At 37.1% G+C, this 19476-nt stretch overlaps 1 protein-coding gene and 1 pseudogene across 2 annotated transcripts in view; both read left to right on the forward strand.

The window, feature by feature from the left end:
- The window catches only part of WDHD1 (WD repeat and HMG-box DNA binding protein 1), a 59029-nt gene that overhangs the window by 19893 nt on the left and 19660 nt on the right, over positions 1 to 19476 (forward strand). For both annotated transcript variants that reach the window (XM_006767692.2, XM_015566504.1), the window contains exons 9-16: positions 1203 to 1309; positions 2504 to 2645; positions 6349 to 6556; positions 8934 to 9121; positions 10602 to 10786; positions 11419 to 11660; positions 13942 to 14079; positions 15597 to 15753. In XM_006767692.2, coding sequence (XP_006767755.1) covers positions 1203 to 1309; positions 2504 to 2645; positions 6349 to 6556; positions 8934 to 9121; positions 10602 to 10786; positions 11419 to 11660; positions 13942 to 14079; positions 15597 to 15753 — 1367 coding nt within the window. The remainder of the gene's footprint in view (positions 1 to 1202; positions 1310 to 2503; positions 2646 to 6348; positions 6557 to 8933; positions 9122 to 10601; positions 10787 to 11418; positions 11661 to 13941; positions 14080 to 15596; positions 15754 to 19476) is intronic.
- On the forward strand, positions 17906 to 18807 carry LOC102765987 (annotated as a pseudogene).

Genomic DNA, 19476 nt, shown 5'->3' on the forward strand with positions numbered 1-19476 from the left:
TCTTGATTCTAAGGAGGTGCTAATTTAGCCTCTGCCTGAGGCTACCCAGCAGGAGCTACGAAGAGATCTGCAGATTCCCCTTCCTTTTTTGGAGTTTGGAGGTGTCCAGATGAGGCCCAGCTGTGAAGCAATGCAAGCTGCTCTGAGGCCTTGGGCCTTCTTTTGGAAATTCTGGGTCTCTCTGACCCAGCTGCAGTTGGTTAGGTAATTTTAGATTGCAAAGGGCCAGGCCATTCATATGCAAAATCCTCTGTGCACAGCTTGGGTGGGGCGGGGTCTCAGGGAATCAATAGGGCAGAGCAAACAGATATGGGTGATCCTCAGCCCTGCCCTAAGAGGCCCTGGGACTCAGTGCCCCACGCTAATCGCTGCAAGCACCTCTAAGAGAAAACTGCCCTCGAGTTCTGCCCGATGCCAGACAGTCCAGTTTCTCCCTGTATGAGTCTGGGTCCCCAGAGACTCGCCCGGAACTGGAGTTAAAAGCAGTCGGGAGCCTGTTCCTTCCTCTTGATTGAAAAAGACAGCTGCGTCCTCAGTTGACAGCCCTTTCTACGTGCGGCCCTCTGTACCTCTGCACTTTACTTCTGCACCTCCTCTGAGTCTCGGTGTGCTTTTCTCTTTCCTTCTAGTTGTAGAATTTCCACTTAGCCAGCCTTCCTGTAGTTCTGGATGATGTCCGTTTTGTCTTTTAGTTGTATTTTTGAAGTGGTTGTGCGAGGCAGCAATTTCAGGTGTTTACCTATGCCGCCATCTTGGTTTCTCCTGACTCTACAATTTTAGAGTAGGAAAAGTTTTTGGTCTGTATTCTCTCTCTCTCTCTCACTCTCACACACCCATTTTGCAGTTAAGGAAACAGAGACCCAGTTGAGCAATGGCTTACTAAGGTTCACTTCACTTACTACTTCTCTTTATCTTGATAGTGACTGCTAACAGGATACCTTGTGTTATCTCTCTTTCCAGGATAATAACATTTTTCTAGATTTTGCTTTTAAAATTGTGTCAGTATAATTTTCTCATGATAAATTAATAGCTGCTTGTAATAGTTGAAACTTACTGAAAAAGAAAGAAGTAAGCAAGCTTTGTCTTCAGACCTAATTAGAAGTTACCTGAAATATATTAAGGTTTATAAAAATTAGAATTTTGTAAGGTAAGTATTTAGTTTCAAATTATACAAAATTGTCATTTATTGTTTTTCATTATAGACCCTCAATGTAGTAACCTGGTCTCCTTGTGGGCAATATTTAGCTGCAGGGAGTATTAATGGCTCAATTATAGTTTGGAATGTGGAAACCAAAGATTGCATGGAAAGGTATGATTCAATGTATCTTTTTTCTCTTTCTTGCTTATTTTAATTAGACTTTTGTTTGTCTTATGAAACATTTCAAATTTGTAATTATTAGATTGTCAAAATGCAAACAAAACCTACTAGTGCGTCAAAGTTCATTTAATCTTTTTATTTATTGACTAGAGGCCTGGTGCACAAAATTCATGCACTCCGTGGGGGAGGAGGGGTTCCCTCAGCTCAGCCTGTGCCCTCTCATAGTCCGGAAGCCCTGCGATTGGTTGCTCCACCGAGGCAGGCCCCACCCACCTGCTGCAGTGCCACCGGCCAGGTAGCCTGGGCCTCCCTCTGCAGGGCAATCCATTGTGGGACTCTGTGATGGATCGCCCCAAAAAAGTAGACTCTGTCCACCCAGCTGGAGCTCCACGATGGATTGCCCCAAAGAGGTAGGCCCTGTGCACCTGGCTGGGGCGCCATGATGGATTGCCCCTGCAAAGGGAGGCCCAGGCTACCCGCTGGAGCATTGCCGTGGGGTAGCCTGGGCCTCCCTCTGCGGGGGCAATCCATCGTGGATTGGGCCTCCCTCTTTGAGGCGATCATGGAGTCTGCCATTGATTGCCCTGCTGGCCGGAGGCCTGGGCCTCCCTCTACGGGGCCATCATGGGGCCCCCGACCAATCGCATCACACCTGCCTTGGCTGGCCTGGGGCCAGTGGGTGTCATAGCATGGTCATCCGACGGTAGTTCCATTGTTTGGCTGTCCGGTCGATTTTCATATTACGCTTTTATTATTATTTATTGATTGTTTTGGCCCTGGCTGAGTATCTCAGTGATTATTATCATCACGATACCCCAAGATTGTGGGTGTGTTCTCTAATCAGGATACATAACAAGAATCAACCAGTGAATGCAAAAATAAGTGGAACAACAAATTGATGTTTCTCTGTAAAGTCAAAAAATATTTATTGATTGTTTTATTTGACCATTTTATATTTTAAATATCATTTTTAAATTACAGTTGTCATTCAATATTATTTTATATTAGCTTTAGGTTTATAGCATAGTTTTAAGACAATTGTAATTTACAAACTGATTCCCCCGATAATTAAACATCCTATATAATTACTACCATTTAACCTTTTCTAACTAAAATTTAACTGTAGAAATGTATAGTTTATGTTTTTCTTGACAGTGCCTTAAGAAGTTACTTTTTAATTTTTAGGGTGAAACATGATAAAGGTTATGCAATTTGTGGCCTGGCCTGGCATCCTACTTGTGGTCAAATAGCTTATACTGATGCAGAAGGAAATCTAGGGCTCCTGGAGAATGTTTGTAACTCCAATGGAAAGATATCAAGCAGTAAGGTAATAAGTAATATGGTAGAACAGTTTCTTCAGTGTCTTTCTGTGGTTATATAGATTTGGAAAGCATCACAAACTACATTACTTTCTTGGAAAATTACGATTCACGTAACTATATTAGATACTCGGTAATGATTCTGTTACAAAGAAAACTGTTTAAACTTGTTTAACCTAATGTTTTCCAAATATATTTTACTAAGAAGCTGTTTTTTCCTCCATATAGTGCCTATTAATATCCCTTGACTTTCTAAGAAACACCTTTGTGAAATACTGTTTTCCTATCTAGGTATTTTCAGGATTGTTAGTTAAATACTTTCCTGCTAAAAATTGTAAATCATCTTCTGAGCCTTCAGTGGGTTATAATGTTTTTGCTAATGGAGTGTCTTTATCTTCAATTTGTAAAAAATGCATTATCTTTGAAGCACAATAAAATGAGGTATGCTTGTAAATGTTTCATAGGTAAAAATTAGGTTAATAATTGTAACTTAGTTTTAGCCTATAAACTTTTTCTGCTCTGAATTAGCCTTAACTTTTAGAGTTCCCCATATATCTCTTATGCTTAGCCATGCAGTCCTTTTGAAGGCTTGCTTTAAACAGTCCATCTTGAAAAATAAATAAATAAATAAATAAATAAATAAGAGAGAGAGAGAGAGAGAGAGAGAGAGAGAGAGAGAGAGAGAGAGAGAGAGAGAAAGGAAAAAGCAAGTCAGTCCACCTTGTTTTATACTTCCTTTTGTTCATTATTCTCCCTGCCTGGCAGATACACCCATTCATATTTCAAGTCTTGGTCTTCCAGCTGAAGATTGTAGACTTTATACATACACTTATTTCTTCTCAGATACCTGATACCTGATACCTCAAACCCCCATTAAAACTATATTAAAGGAATTTTTTAAAATGCACAGTCCATAAGGTTAAGGAAGACAGTTGAAGTGAAGATGGTAACTATTTTGGAAGCTGGAAAATAGAAGCATGATTGGAGACTACCTTTACCTTTTCAAAAAGTTGAATTCTAAGATGTCAGTTGAGGAAAACAGGTCTAGTTCAGCTTGCCTAGATGACTCCTCAACGACTGAGAATTTCATAGCACTAGGTACTTCTAAAAGTAGTGCTGAAAACAAGCAAGTAGATTTCTCCAGTCTCAATATCAGTGTGCACAGCCTGGATAATTCCCCTCCCTCTCCCCCATACACATTCTGGTAGAATGCCAGAGATTTATTCTTTAGTAAAGGTAAAAATAGAGAAAGTCGCCCTGGCCGGTTTGGCTCAGTGGATAGAGCATCAGCCTGGGGACTGAAAGGTCCCAGGTTCGATTCCGGTCAAGGGCATGTACCTTGATTGCGGGCACATACCCAGTGGGAAGTGTGCAGGAGGCAGCTGATTGATGTTTCTAACTCTCTATCCCTCTCCCTTCCTCTCTGTAAAAAATCAATAAAATGTATTTAAAAAAAAAAATAGAGAAAGTCACCCTGACTGGGTAGCACAGTTTGTTAGAGCATCATCCCAATATGCCAAGGTTATGGGTTTGATCCCGAGTCAGGGTACATATAAGAATCAACCAATGAATGCATAAATAAGTGGAACAACAAATTGATGCCTCTCTCTCAAGTCCTATATAATAAAAGGCTAATATGCAAATTGTCCCCTCAACCAGGAGTTTGACCAGGAGGCGGGACTGGCTAGCCAACCTCCCATGTACCCTCCCCCTGGCTGGCCTGGCTCGATTAGGGCAGCCCGGCCGGACCCCAACCATGCATGAATTTGTGCACTGGGCCTCTAGTTAATAATAATAATGATGATGATAATAATAAAAAGATTACTGATCTTATCTTTTTTTAAAAAAGAGAAAAGGTCTTTGGTCTAGGCATACTTACCAGTTTCGTGACATTGGATGAAGGGGGAATATTGTACTGAAAGGGATTAAGTAAAAGTGTATATGCTGAAATGTTGAAGTTCCCAGTTCACTTTTTATATGTGGGTCCCAGAGCAATGTCAGCCTGTCTTATGCTTTTTAGGCAGGAGGTTTGGAATCTTAGGAAAATTTGTTCAAGAAAAAACCTAAAGAAAGAGAAGGTTCTTAACTCCAGGAAAAAGAAAATGCTGTAAAAGAAAGGAAACAGGATCACAATATATTACATCTGTAAAATGAGAATAGGAATAATGCCAGCATCTAAAGCAGGGGTTCTCAACCTGTGGGTCACGACCCCTTTGGGGGGGTGAACGACCCTTTCACAGGGGTCACCTAAGACCATCGGAAAACACATATATGATTACATATTGTTTTTGTGATTAATTACTATGCTTTAATTACGTTCAATTTGTAACAATGAAATTGGGGGTCACCACAACATGAAGAACTGTATTAAAAGGTCGCAGCATTAGGAAGGTTGAGAACCACTGTTATAGATGAATGCTCAACCAGAGCCACACAATCTGGGCCAGAATTTTAAACCAAACTATACGTCTCCATGGGCTTAACATTTCATTTACCCTATAGGAATAATTTGTGCTCTCTACAATGTACCTGCTTACTATTTCACTTTTTATTTTTTACTTAAGAAAATTATTGATGTGAGCGAGAGAGACATCAATTTGTTGTTTCACTTATTTATGCATTTATTGGTTGATACTTGTATGTGCCCTCACTGGAGATGGAACAGGCAACCTTGGTGCATTGGCTTGATGCGCCAGCCAACTGAGCTACCCCACCAGGGCCACTATTTCACTTTTAAAGTGATCTCAAAAACTGTTTACATTCAGTACATGGTATGTTCGTATTCCTAGGAATCAATGATGAACTCTGTTGAATTTCTTTGCTTCCTTTGTTTTTCTATTGGTTCTATTCTATTTACTTCTATAAGCATCAAAAACCAAATAAACAAAAGAAAACTAGCCTTAATAGGTAATTTAGAGTAAATATATCTTACCTAAGTAAATGAAAGAATGTCATAATTAGGAACTTGTAGGTGACTTCTTTTCTAGGGAATGACTTTTGGGGAATAAAACTTGCCTGGTATTTGGGCATATGCACACTCTATTCCACACTCCTGGCCCATTCATAGACTACAAGGCATTTAAGATAAGGACTAAGTCTTTTTTTAAAATATATTTTATTGATTTTTTACAGAGAGGAAGGGAACGAGATAGTCAGAAACATCGATGAGAAAGAAACATCGATCAACTGCCTCCTGCACACCCCCCACTGGGGATGTGCCCGCAACCCAGGTACATGCCCTTGACCGGAATCGAACCTGGGACCTTTCAGTCCACAGGCCGACGCTCTATCCACTGAGCCAAACCGGTTTCGGCGTCTTTTTTTTTTAAATATAGTTTATTGATTTTTTACAGAGAAGAAGGGAGAGGGATAGAGCGTTAGAAACATCGATGAGAGAGAAACATTGACTAGCTGCCTCCTGCACGCCCCCCACTGGGGATGTACCTGCAACCAAGGTACATGCCCTTGACCGGAATCAAACCTGGGGCCCTCGAGTCCGCAGGCTGACGCTCCATCCACTGAGCCAAACCGGTTTGGCAGGACTAAGTCTTATATAAATATAATCCTCATACATACACTTACTAATTAATTATTCTACCAGGGCATTGCTTAATAGAGTTTATAGGTGCATATTAAAAGGTTGCCTTTTGAGTAATTGAGCTTATCAAAATAGTTCACTAATATTTTCTAATTTGTATTCATTTGTTCAAGGTATCTAGCAGAGTGGAAAAAGATTACAATGATCTTTTTGATGGAGATGATACAAGTAATGCTAGTGATTTTCTAAATGACAATACAGTTGAGACCCCCTCTTTTTCAAAAGGGGTTATAAATGATGATGAGGATGATGACATCATGCTGGCTTCAGGTCGTCCTAGACAGCGAAGTCACTTCCTAGAAGATGATGAAAACTCAGTTGGTATGAATTGACTTGTGGATGTGATGATTTATCCTGCTGATCAATCTCAATTTTTATTAAAACTTTTATTTAAAGTCAATGAGCTAAGTTTTTGCCTTAGCAAATTAGAAAGAGAAGAGGAAATTAACCCCAAGCAAGCAAAAGAAAGGAAATAATAAAAAGCAGAATTCAGTGAAATTGTCAATAATAAACTATTTAAAAAGTCAATTAAATGAAAAAGCTATTTCTTTGAAAAGATCAATAAAATTGATAAATATCTATCCTGACTGATCAAGAAAGAAAGAGAAAACACAAATTACTGATGTAAGTGCTGAAAAAGGGTTCATCACCTTAGATCCTATAGATCTACACTATCCAAAAGGTAACCACTAGCCACATGTGGTTATCGAGCACTTGAAATGTGGCTAGTTTAAATTAAAAGATGATGTTAACTGTATAAGGCAACCAAATTTTCAAGAATAATATGAAAAAAGAACAAAATACCTTAATCATTTTGTACATTAGTACATGCTAAAGTTATATTTTAAATGCAATATATTATTAAAATTAATTATCCATGTTTTTAATTTTTTAAATATGGATACTAGAAAATTTAAAATTACGTATGTAGCTCACAGAATATAATAAGGATAATAGAATATTACTAGCAACTTTGCGCCCATAAATTCAACAAGTTAGATGAAGTGGACAAATTCTTTGAAAGATACAAACTCCCAAGTTAACTCAGGAAGAAATAGATAACCTGAATAGTACTGTATCTGTTAAAAAAAAAATTGAGATTGTAATTAAAGCCCTTCAAATAAAATGCCTGTTGTATCAACTTACACACTAAAGTAACACATTTCAATGTTAACAAGTAAAATGCCAATGTACAGTGGTAAATTATGCTGCATTTAAATGTTCTTGGGTTTATAGAACAGAATCATTTGAGAATGATTTGGTCTCAACAGCTCCTTGTACTGCTATCTATTGTTTTTGCTGGAAGTTTATGAAGAAAAATTAGTCCCACACAAATATGTAGTCTGAAAAGGAAGAAGTATTTTAATAGCCTATTCAAATAAGTGGATATTCTTCTTGGCTGCTGCACCAAAAAACACATGAAAGCTTCTTAAATATTATTTGCAATGTGAAATCTGAAAACTTTTATTTTAAATTTATTGAATTTTGAGAGAGAGGGAGAGAGAGAAATATCAATTTGTTGTTCCACTTATTTATGCATTCATTGGTTGCTTTTTGTATATGCCCTCACTGGAAATCGAACCCACAACCTTGGTGTATCAGGGCCATGCTCTAACCAACTGAGCTATTCAGCCAGGGCTTGAAAACTTTTCAATGAACTTTTTAACCCTGTTACATTAAAATCCATTGGTCTGCCTAGCTGTTTTGGATCAGTGGATAGAGAGTCGGCCTGCGGACTGAAGGATCTCGGTTTCAATTCTGGTCCAGGCACATGCCTGGGTTGCAGGCTTGATCCCCAGTAGGGGGCATGCAGGAGGCAGCCAATCAGTGAGTCTCTCTCATCACTGATGTTTCTATCTCTCTCTCTCTCTCCCTCTCCCTCCCTTTCTGAAATGAATAAAAACAATAAAAATATTTTTTAACAATCCATTGGTCTAACTTGAGCTTTGAATTGATCTTTTACCATGTTTGACTTTGTAGCATATGCATAGGTAATTTGGTAAATACTGGTGCACTGAGGTTTTTGGACCTCCTAATATGAATGCATTATCCAAAATATATTTGTTAGTATCATCACCAATCTCAACAGAAGTTTTTAAATATTGGGAAGCAATCAAGCTCATGGTGCCACGGATATAAGTTTTCCAGTATTTTGATTTTCGTTTGTAAGCTCAAATTTTATCATTGGCCACAAATTCTGTCAGTTATTCATTTTCAAGAAAATGTTTGCCAAAGACCCAGGTCTGCATAACTATAGTTTATCTGACATTCTTTTAAGTAACAATGGTGTTTCATGAAAAAAATCAATTCAGCTTACAACTCAATTGCTGAAATGCTTTTATTTTTTGAGACAACCATTATATTTATGTACACTTTTTATTTTTAACACAGAACATTTTTTAAAAATTTGTGCAGTGATCAAGATTTAATAAAATTATGTTTTTGCTGTAATTGAGTGATGGTTAACAATGCATTGACCACTAATAGATTGGTGCTCCTCACTTGATTAATCCTAAGGCACCAGTAGTTTTACCCTCCAATGCTTTTGCACCATCACTGCAAATGTTAACAAAGTGAAAGGAAATAGCCTGTTGGAATTACTAAGTTTGACTGAAAAGCTTATTAGATTTAATCATGCTTTTCTTTTTCCAGGTCATTGGTATTTATGGTTCTCTAATTATAATCTTTTGTATTTTAGATATTACAATGCTAAAAACTGGTTCTAGTCTTCTGAAAGAGAAGGAGGAAGATGATCAAGCAGAAAGCATTTACAACCTACCAATTGTAACATCCCAAAGGCCATTATATGATGGGCCAATGCCAACTCCCCGGCAAAAGCCATTTCAGTCAGGTTCTACACCTTCGCATCTCACTCACAGATTCATGGTAAGCCTTGGATCTACACTTAACTTTTAAATAGTTTTTCTCACTTTTAAGCATTTTTACCTCACTATTAATAATTAGTTTGGTAAAAAAGTATTTTTAAGCTCTAACTGGTTTGGCTTAATGGATAGAACACCGGCCTGTGGACTGAAGGGTCCCAGGTTCAATTCTGGTCAAGGGCATATGTCTTGGTTGTGGGCACATCCACAGTGGGGGTGTGCAGAAAGCAGCTGATTGACATTTCTCTCTCATCGATGTTTCTAGCTCTCTCTCCCTCTCCCTTCCTCTGTGTAAAAAATAAATTATATATATTTTTTAAAAAGTATTTTTAAAACGCTTGATTTTTCAAAAATATTTTTTAAAAACTAGCCTGGAGCACTTTGGTTGATTTTAATTTTGTGGTTGATTTATTTTACGGTTAACTCACAACCTTGGTCTTATTTCAACTTTATTTTTGAAAATTGTGTTAAAATTTTGTTCTGCAAAATGATATATAATGAACTTAATAGAGAGTGGATGAGTGGTCTTAACATATCATTAGCATACTATGCTTTGATTGATTGAATGGACGACCCGACACAGCATATTAGGCTTTTATTATATAGGATTATGTGATACATCTATGAAAAAGTGCTATCTGCCCCCTTCCCCTCTCCCTCCACCCCTCTGGAATGTAAGCTTCCCCAGGATAAAGAGTTTTCTATTTTGTTTACTGATAGCACTTAGAACGGTGTATGGCACAGTAGACATTAAATATGTATTTCCTAAAAGGATGAATGAATATTAGTTTTTAATCTTAAGTTTCAGAGCTAAAAATGTTTAATATTTCACTTGGTTCATTATTTGAGGTTTTCCACTGAGAACTTTGCTTTCTGTCCTTTTTGAAAAGTATAGGCCTGGCAGAGATTTATATGTAAATATTAAAGGTGATGTTTTATTTTAATAACACTGCATCAGTAATCATCAAGTAATAAATCTTAATTTTTGATTGTCAACTATTATTTATATAAAGTTATATTTGTGGTAAAGGAAAGAAAACACTAGAGCCTCTTAAGTCTATAGTGTACATCAGTGGAAGATAAGTTTCCAAAATTGATTTTTGTTGCTTTAAAATATACATATTTATTACTATAATATAAACCAGTTATTTGGAACAAAAAAAAAAAGCTGTCATTTATAATGCTGTTTTCTAAATGACAGTAATGTAATTAAAAATATTAAATGAGAAATATTCTATTTCCTAGTAAATTTGTGTTTATATGTACTTTCTTCTCATGAAGATAGGAATAATTAGTTATTGTAGCTCTGATGTTTACTATTGTTATTTGAAACTATTTAGAGGTAGATAAGCTGTGGTTGCTCCTATAACTTAAACCTTGATGTAAACTGAATTATAATACTTGTTAATTTGTACCACTTCAGCCTACTGATTCTCAGAGTGTTGGTTTTTCTCAGACTTGTATTTAACCTTACATGTTTGTAGGTGTGGAACTCTATTGGAATCATTCGCTGCTATAATGATGAGCAAGACAATGCCATAGATGTGGAGTTCCATGATACCTCCATACACCATGCAACACACTTATCGAACACTTTGAATTATACAATAGCGGATCTTTCCCATGAAGCTATTTTGTTGGCATGTGAAAGCACTGATGAACTAGCAAGGTAACTTTGAGATTATTAGGAAGAATTTGTTACTGTTGAACTGTTAGGTACAGTTGTTGAAATTCAATACAAAAAGTTAATAAAACAAAATTACACCTTTTATAGTGTGGCATTTCAGAATGAAGAGTTTAGTATAAATACCAGCCCACCCATAATACCCCAGAACATGTCTGTTTTTGCCTGATTATCCCCATGTTACATTCTCTAACTACCTGTCAAAGTGACATGACCTGATTTGTAATGCAAGACATATGGGGCTGTTTTTTCTTTTTCTTTTTTTTTTTTACAAATGTAAATTTTTAAAAAATTTGGTTGTGATTTTTGTATGTATTTACAACCTAGGATCATACTTTGCAGATTTTAGCCTTTTTTTTTTTGTTTTTCATTTAACATTATGTTGTATTTTCCTATATGTTTAAATATTCTTCAATAACTTGACTGTTAATGGTTTTAGTATAGTTTATTTTAAGTATATTTCATAATTACTTTCTTAAAGACATTTTCTGTACTATGTGTATATAACAGAAAAATAAACTACGTATTTGGTTTTGTTTCTGGGTGTCGTGATTAGTTATATATATAAAATATCTAATACGAAAGTTTGATTGTTTCTGTCTTGTTTTCATTTTCAGCAAGCTTCACTGCCTGCACTTTAGTTCTTGGGATTCAAGCAAAGAGTGGATAGTGGACATGCCCCAGAATGAGGATATTGAAGCCATATGCCTTGGCCAGGGGTGGGCTGCTGCTGCCACGAGTGCCTTGCTCCTTCGATTGTTTTCTATTGGAGGTGTTCAGAAAGAGATCTTCAGTCTTCCTGGGCCTGTGGTGTCAATGGCAGGACATGGAGAACAGCTTTTCATTGTTTTTCATAGAGGTAGATTTTTTTTCCAGTCTTTTAAAATTTTACCATAACCTAAAGTAAATGGAAATCACTTGAGCTTTTTTCTTCTTCTTCTTTTTTTTCCATTTTGGATTATATACCTCCTTTTGCATTTATTTCATTTATAGAAGAACTATATTCAGGAGAGAATTTCACGGAAGAGTTTGGTTAATTACTTCTATATCTTAAAAGAATTTTCAGAGTTTAAATGCCTCAAAAACTAAACTAATTCTAGTCTGATTGACCAAAATAGCTTTGAATGTGATTTTTTTTTTTTTTAAGTTACTGCTTTCTTTTCCTCACCGCATAGTCTCTCTTCAGTCCCCACCACTATGCTTAGACTGGATTATCAAGATTACCAATGATTTCTTTATGCTTGTTTTTTAAGAATAATTCTATCAGAAATCCTTTCTTGTCTTGACTTCTGTGGCGTTACTCCCTTGATTTCTTTTTCCTCACTGATAGCTCTTTCATTCTTTTACTGGCTCTTCTTCCTATACTGACCCCTGGAATGTTCTAGGATTTAGTAATAGTCCCTCTTCTTTAGTACTCTCTCTTTTTTTTTTCTTCCTAATACTCTTTATGTCAGAAACTTTAAGTCTTTTGACTGCTTAGCCGTGATAAGTACTACATTTTATATTGCTATTCTGAACATAGCAAATATAACGGAAATAAAAGTCTCATGGCCTTTTGATTTTATTTTTCTTTAAATGGTGGTTGCAACTCTAAAATTAATTTTATCACTCATAGGTTTAAAAAAAATGCAGTTTGAGAAACTATCCTGGGGAATCTCATTATGACCCATGTTTTTAAATATATCCATGAGTCTGTAACATCTAAATTAACATCACCAGCCTTGATCTCTTTTGTTTTCACACTTGCCCACTTGAAATCTCTATGTAGGTTTGATACACATCTCAAACTTAACTTGGTCATGATAAAACCTTTGATATATTTTTTCCCTCCAAACTTGCTTCTTATTTAGTTAACCCATCTTGGTACAGCATACTATCAATTCAGCTGCTCAAGCCAGGAATGTAAGCATTTTCCTTGATTCTTCTCTTCCCCTCATCCCCCAAATCAACTGTCAGTAAGATCTTATCATGTCCGCTCTTCGGAATAACACATTCCAAATTTGCCTCTTTATCTCCTTCACTAAAATCCAGTCCAACCCAGATGTAATCTCTCAGGCTATTGCAGTAGCCTTCTAACCAGTCTTTCAGCTTCAAATCTTGCATTCCATAATTCATTCTCCACATAGCAGCCTGGGTAAACTGTTAAAAACACGAACCTCTTGCCTTAGCTGGTTTTGCTCAGTAGATAGAGCATCAGCCTACGGACTGAAGGGTCCCAGGTTCAATTCCGGTCGAGAGCATGTTACCTCGGTTCCTGGCCTGGGCCCTGGTCAGAGTGTGTGCAAGAATCAACCAATCGATGTGTTTCTCTCACGTCGATATTTCTCTCTGTCTTTCCCTCTCTCTTCCAATCTCTCTAAAAATCAATGGAAAAGTATCCTCTGGTGAGGATTAAAAAAAGAAAACAAAAACCCCTACAAACCTCTTCACTTAAATTCCTCTGATGACTTCCCTGTGCTTTTAGAATAAAAATTAAACTTCTTATCACAGCTGACAGGGTCCTACATGATCTGATCTTTGCTGCCTCTTCTACCTCACCTCTTGCCACTTTTTCTGTTGTTACTCTTCTGGCCGTACTGGCTTCTTTGTGGGCTTCAAACTCACCAAGCTTTTTCCCACTTTAGGAACTTTTCGTTAGGTGTCCTCTGTGTCAACTATGGAGCTCCTCTTCCTAACATTTGGATGGCTGGCTCCAACTTACAATTCATATCTCAGCTTAAATTTTACTTTCTCGGAGGCCACCTCTGACTTGCCAATCTAAAATAAACACTCCTCTGGCACTCGGTATCACCGTATTACTTTAAATCTTTGGTAGCACTTAGCATTTTCTGTTCTTTTGTTTATTTGCTTTTTAAAGTTTATTTGCTTGTATTCTCCGACCTGAATATGAATTTCATGAGAACAGTGACTTTGTCTTGTTTATCATTGTAGCCCCAGTGCCTGGCACATAATAAGCTCTCTGTAAATATTTCTTGAGTGAATGATTTACTACTTATAACCAAAGTAGTAGTCCATATAACATAGTATTCTGCCTCTACTACCTGAGTGGTGCCTCATTTAATTGGGTTAGAATATAATTTAGACTGTATTATAGCTACGTAACCTTTGATAGCTGATTTATATTTGTATTTTTTTACTAGGAACAGGATTTGATGGGGATCAGTGCCTTGGTGTTCACTTGTTACAGATGGGGAAAAAGAAACAACAAATTTTGCATGGTGATCCTCTTCCTCTCACAAGGAAATCCTACCTTGTATGGGTTGGATTTTCAGCTGAAGGCAAGACAAATTCATTTATTTATATTAAAGAGATTTTACAAGAAGAAAGTTTCGTGGTTTTTTTCTTAATTAATTTCTTTTACATAAATTGTTTAAATATCTTTATTTCATTATGTTGGCAAAACTGGAAACTGAGATTGTTAGGCAAGGTAGCCATTGTTTAGGTACAAGGTCTCTTTTTGGTGAGTATTCTGATTAGAAAACTTATAAAGAGGAAATACATTTTTCTGAAAGTTTATTAACAGAACAAGGAGGAGATACAAATCAATGGTAAAGTTGTGGCTATCCAGTAGGTTCCACACAAAAATCAGGAATTTTCTATTGCTGTACTGTCTATTTTGGTGACCCCTAGCCACATGTGGCTACTGAACACCTGAAATATGGCTAATCTGAATTAAGATGTGCTGTAAGTATAAAATACTCTCCGAATTTTGAAGACTTAGTTAAAAAGAGAACATAAAATTATCTTATTAATAATTATTTTATATTGATTATATATTAAAATGATTATATTTTTGGTATCTTGGATCTAATAAAATATAAATTAAATTTAACTTCACTTTCCCCCCTTTTCTCATGTGGCACTAGAAAAGTAAAAGTTATACTTGTGCCTCACATATTTCTGTTGGACAGTGCTGTTGTAAACTCATTTAGTAGTGGCTGTGACAGATGATTTGAAGGATATTGATGATTACCTTATTTTAAGGAGCCTGTTAATCCTATTTCCTGGCTTAAATATTTCTGTTATTGGAGATTCTTGCCCTTCAGTTACATCATTAGAAATCCCCGTTTTATCTTTATCAACCATTTCTGGATGCATTTTCTGTTGGGATATTATTAGTCACTTATGCTTTAATAATGTGACCATGAATAACTTCCATTCATGTATCTTTTTTCCAGTTACTAATCAGATCTAGACTCTGAGGAAACTGCTGTTTGCGTAGTGGGAGGGCTGTGAAGTCAGAAAAGAAAAGGGGTAATTAGGGAACTTGCTGTGTACTCCCTGAGATGGGAGCAGACTAGGTGAGAAACTAGGATACTTACCTTGGAGTTGAGGGACAGAATGGTAATAAGCCCAAGAAAGAGAAAAATAAAGAAGTGTACTAAAGACAGATTCTCTATATCCATACCTTGTCTCAAGTTTTGGTATTTTTCCAAGTCGCTCTTAAGCAAGGAAGCTTCAGATATAAGTTTAATTATTTTTACTGAAATTGGCTTTTGAAAATATTGCTATGTTCCAGCAGATGGCATAGTTTTCATTGAAACTGTTAGTGTTTTCTCTTTATCTGAGTAAATTTCTGTCATATCTTAGGCTTTTTTTCCCTTTTCTTCTATTAGGTTTCACTCTATGTGGTTAATGAAATTTTATGAGAAAATAAACTTGGATTATTTGCCTTTTATTTTCTGTTCACTTTTGAATTAAAAGTTGAATCATTGGTATGTGTATTTAAAATAGCATTTATTTAAAAAATATGTAGCTATATCTCTAAGTGATTTGTTTTTCTATTGATATATAGGTACCCCCTGTTTTGTGGATTCAGAAGGCATTGTTCGAATGCTTAACAGAGGGCTTGGGAATACGTGGACTCCTGTATGCAATACAAGAGAACACTGCAAAGGAAAATCTGATCACTACTGGGTGGTTGGTATCCATGAAAATCCCCAGCAACTGAGGTGGGCTATTAGAAAATGCTTTTTAAAGTGTATTTTTATTTGTCTTTCCCCTTTATTCATTTATTTGCTTTCTATATTCACTACATTAGGGATTTGTTTATATTCCCTGTGAAGTTTTCAACTATTTGCTTGACTTGGAACTTACTGAGAAAAAAAAAAGAAATTAAGTTTATTAGTGTGACTATAACATCATTTCAGCCTGATAGAGAGGGGAGTTCTGGTTAGACATGGTACTATGTTGAGTATGATTCCCTACAGGTTCTGTGTGGAGTAGGGTTCGGTATCTGAAAGAAGAGCCTCATAGCAAATGAGAAAAAGACACGAGATAATTTTGCAATATTGGGGGACCAGACCGGCAAGTCCCGAAGGACTTCCTCCGATGCTCTCCTCTCGCAGCTCCAACCTTTTATTTGGTCTGGGGTAGCCCTAGGGTAAGGAGGTTTGTCTGGGGTAGCCCTAGGATAAGGAGGTTTCAATAACACACAGATTAGGTCATAACATGACCCTTAGGCAATTTACATGATTAAAGGTAGGGAGGTTGCTTCAGCTACCATTATCTAGATTTACTGTTTTACCACCTCTAATTTTTAAATATGATTTAGAATTGGATGCATATAATGTAGCTGCTTTTTGAGATTTTTAGCTTAATTATTGCATTTGATGAGAGATTTAATAGTTTACTGCAGGTGTAAATTTTTCAGTCCATATAGCCCCCATTCAATATTGTGTTGAAGATTTCCCTCTTTTTTGACACCTGATATCTTCTTGGTGTAAGATTGTCAATGATATGTAAGTACTTGGTGAACAAAGAGATTTCTGCTTTCATAGAGCTTATAGTTTGGGGAGACAGATAATAGAAACAACTAAATATTAATTACTACTTGGGATAAATGACATTGATTAATCTGAGCCAAACCCATGATAGAGAATAATAGAAGGGCACGTTTTAAGCGGAGTGATCACAAAAGACTTGTTTGTGTGTGTGTGTTTTTAGGTTTTATTTTTTTTATTCTTTATTGATTAAAGTATTACATATGTCCCCTTTTCCCCCCATTGACCTCTCCCCGGCCACTTCCACCCCCCAAGTGGAGGTAGCATTTAATATGAGACCTGGAGGCAAAGGAGTCTGTTATGGAAGAATGGGGTGAAAAGCAATCCATTTAGAGCAAACAGCATTTGCAAAGACCCTGAGGTCAGAAAGAACTTCATGTATTTGAGGAATTGAAAGGATCTAAATGTGGCTAGCATATAAGAATCAAGGGGTGGTGGGGGGCATAATTCCAAGATGATATCAGAAAGTTAGAATATGTTGCATTATAGTCCATGATAGAGAAGTTTGGATTTTATTTGAAGTATATCAGGAAGCCATTCAAGGATTTTATCTAGGGGAATGGTGTAATCTGATTTATGCTTAAAAAGGAATATATGATGGTAAATGTATTGGCAGGAGTAAGACTAGAAATAGGAAGACCAGTTTTCAATACGGGGACTTATCCCTTCTAGGGATGTTTGGAAATGTGGGGTATTGTTTTTAGCTGTTACAATGATAGGGGTTACTCTGGCATTTATTTATTTTTTAAAAAATATATTTTATTGATTTTTTACAGAGAGGAAGAGAGAGGGATAGAGAGTTAGAAACATGGATGAGAGAGAAACATCGATCAGCTGCCTCCTGCACAACCCCTGCTGGGGATGTGCCCACAACCAAGGTACATGCCCTTGACCGGAATCAAACCTGGGACCTTTCAGTCTGCAGGCTGATGCTCTATCCACTGAGCCAAACTGGTTAGGGCTACTCTGGCATTTAGAGAGCTGGGGCCAGGGTTGTTAAACATCTCCTAGTGTGTAGGATGGTCCTTCTCAATTACAGGTTATCCCAAATGCTTTCAGTGCCTTCTTTGAGAAACACTGAGGAAGGTGTCCTCATCTAGCTGAGCTGAAACAATGGCTGGAACTAGTGTGGGGGCAGTGGAAATGATGAGAAGCAGATGCAAGAAAGAAACAGTAGAATTTGCTATTAGATTGGGGATTGGAAGTGAGAAGAATCAATAATGACATCCATATTTCTAGTTAAGAGCAACTAGATGGATAAGAGATGAAAGTGAATTTTCTCTTGGGTGTGTTAAGTTTGAAATGCAAAGTATCCAAAAGTGCTATCAAGAAGGTGTTGGATATATAATTCAAATTCAGAGGAGAAATTTTGGCTGGAGATATAAATTTGGGAGTCATCAGAATATAGAAGGTATTTAAAGTCAGTAATAAATTAGGTGACTTAAGGAAAAAGGGAAAAAGGTATCAGAACCCAACCCTAAGAAATTCCAGCATTTAGAGGTTGTATTAGTAGGAACTTTTGCATGAAAAACAAAAAGGATTAGCTAAACAAGTAAGAGAGAAATCATCTGAAGAGGGTCATGTAATAGACACTCTTAAGTGGAGACTATTTCAAGAAAAAGGTAATAGTGAAGAGATACTTCCTTTGTGGGTGTGGTGAAGCAGAGTGAACACCATGAAGGCCTCGAGCACACTTCGAGAATACAAGGTGATGGGGCGCTGCCTGCCCACCCCCAAGTGCCACACACCAACCCTCCACCGCATGTGCATCTTTGCACCTAGCCATATTGTTGCCAAGTCCCGCTTCTGGTACTTTGTGTCTCAACTGAAGAAGATGAAGTCTTCAGGGGAATCATTTACTGTGGGCAGGTGTTGAAAAAAATCCCCCCTTTGGCATCTGGCTGCGCCACAACTCCCGCAGTGGCACCCATAACCTACCGGGAGTACCGGGACCTGACCACCACAGGCGCCATTACCCAGTGCTATGGGGGAACAGCACCATGCCCGTGCCCACTTAATCCAGATCATGAAGGTAGAGGAGATTGCAGCCAGCAAGGGCCGCCATCCAGCAGTCAAGCAGTTCCATGACTCTAAGATAAGTTCCTGTTGCCGCACTGGGTCCTTCGTTGCCAGCACAAGCCACTTCACCACCAAGAGGCCAAATACCTTCTTCTAGATGCAGGGCCTCTCTGTCCCTTGATCTGTCCAAATAAACTCTTTGGGGGGGGGGGGGGAGTCAGTAGTGAGAATGGGAAATAAAAATGGCTGTCAAATATATATAAAAAATGAATACCAATCAAAATCAAAAAAAGAATTCTTTTTACCTACCAAATTGGAAAAATAGAAAAATTTGATAACACTTTTAGTGTTGGTGAGGCTGTGGTGAAATAATCACATTTATATGTTGCTGATGGAGTACACATTGTTTAAAATCCCCTTGGAAGGCAAATTGTCAAGAACTACCAGAATTAGAAATGCATATGCCCTTTGACCCAATAATTCTGCTTGTAGGATTTGTCCTACAGATACACTAATGCTTGATATTTAACGTATGATCCATGGACAGCATCAGCAGTGTTAGAATTGCCGAATCTCCCATCAGACATACTGAATGAGAACCTGCATTTTAACAAGATCTTTAGGTGATTTGTGTGCACATTAAAGTTCAAGAAATACTGTTTTGAGCAAATGTGGGAAATGAAACATGTAGAAGATATCCTACAGGGAAGGATACTTACTATTAGCAAAAGATTGGAAACCTAAATTTTCTGTAGAATAGAGAAATAAATTCTGTACATTTATATACTAGAGTACTATGTAATTTTTTAAAGGGTGAAGCAAATCATATTGTGATAGTGACATGTATCCAGAATATATAAAGAACTCTTACAG

The sequence above is a fragment of the Myotis davidii genome, unplaced genomic scaffold (assembly GCF_000327345.1).
Source record: "Myotis davidii unplaced genomic scaffold, ASM32734v1 scaffold281, whole genome shotgun sequence".
Lineage (NCBI taxonomy): Eukaryota > Metazoa > Chordata > Mammalia > Chiroptera > Vespertilionidae > Myotis > Myotis davidii.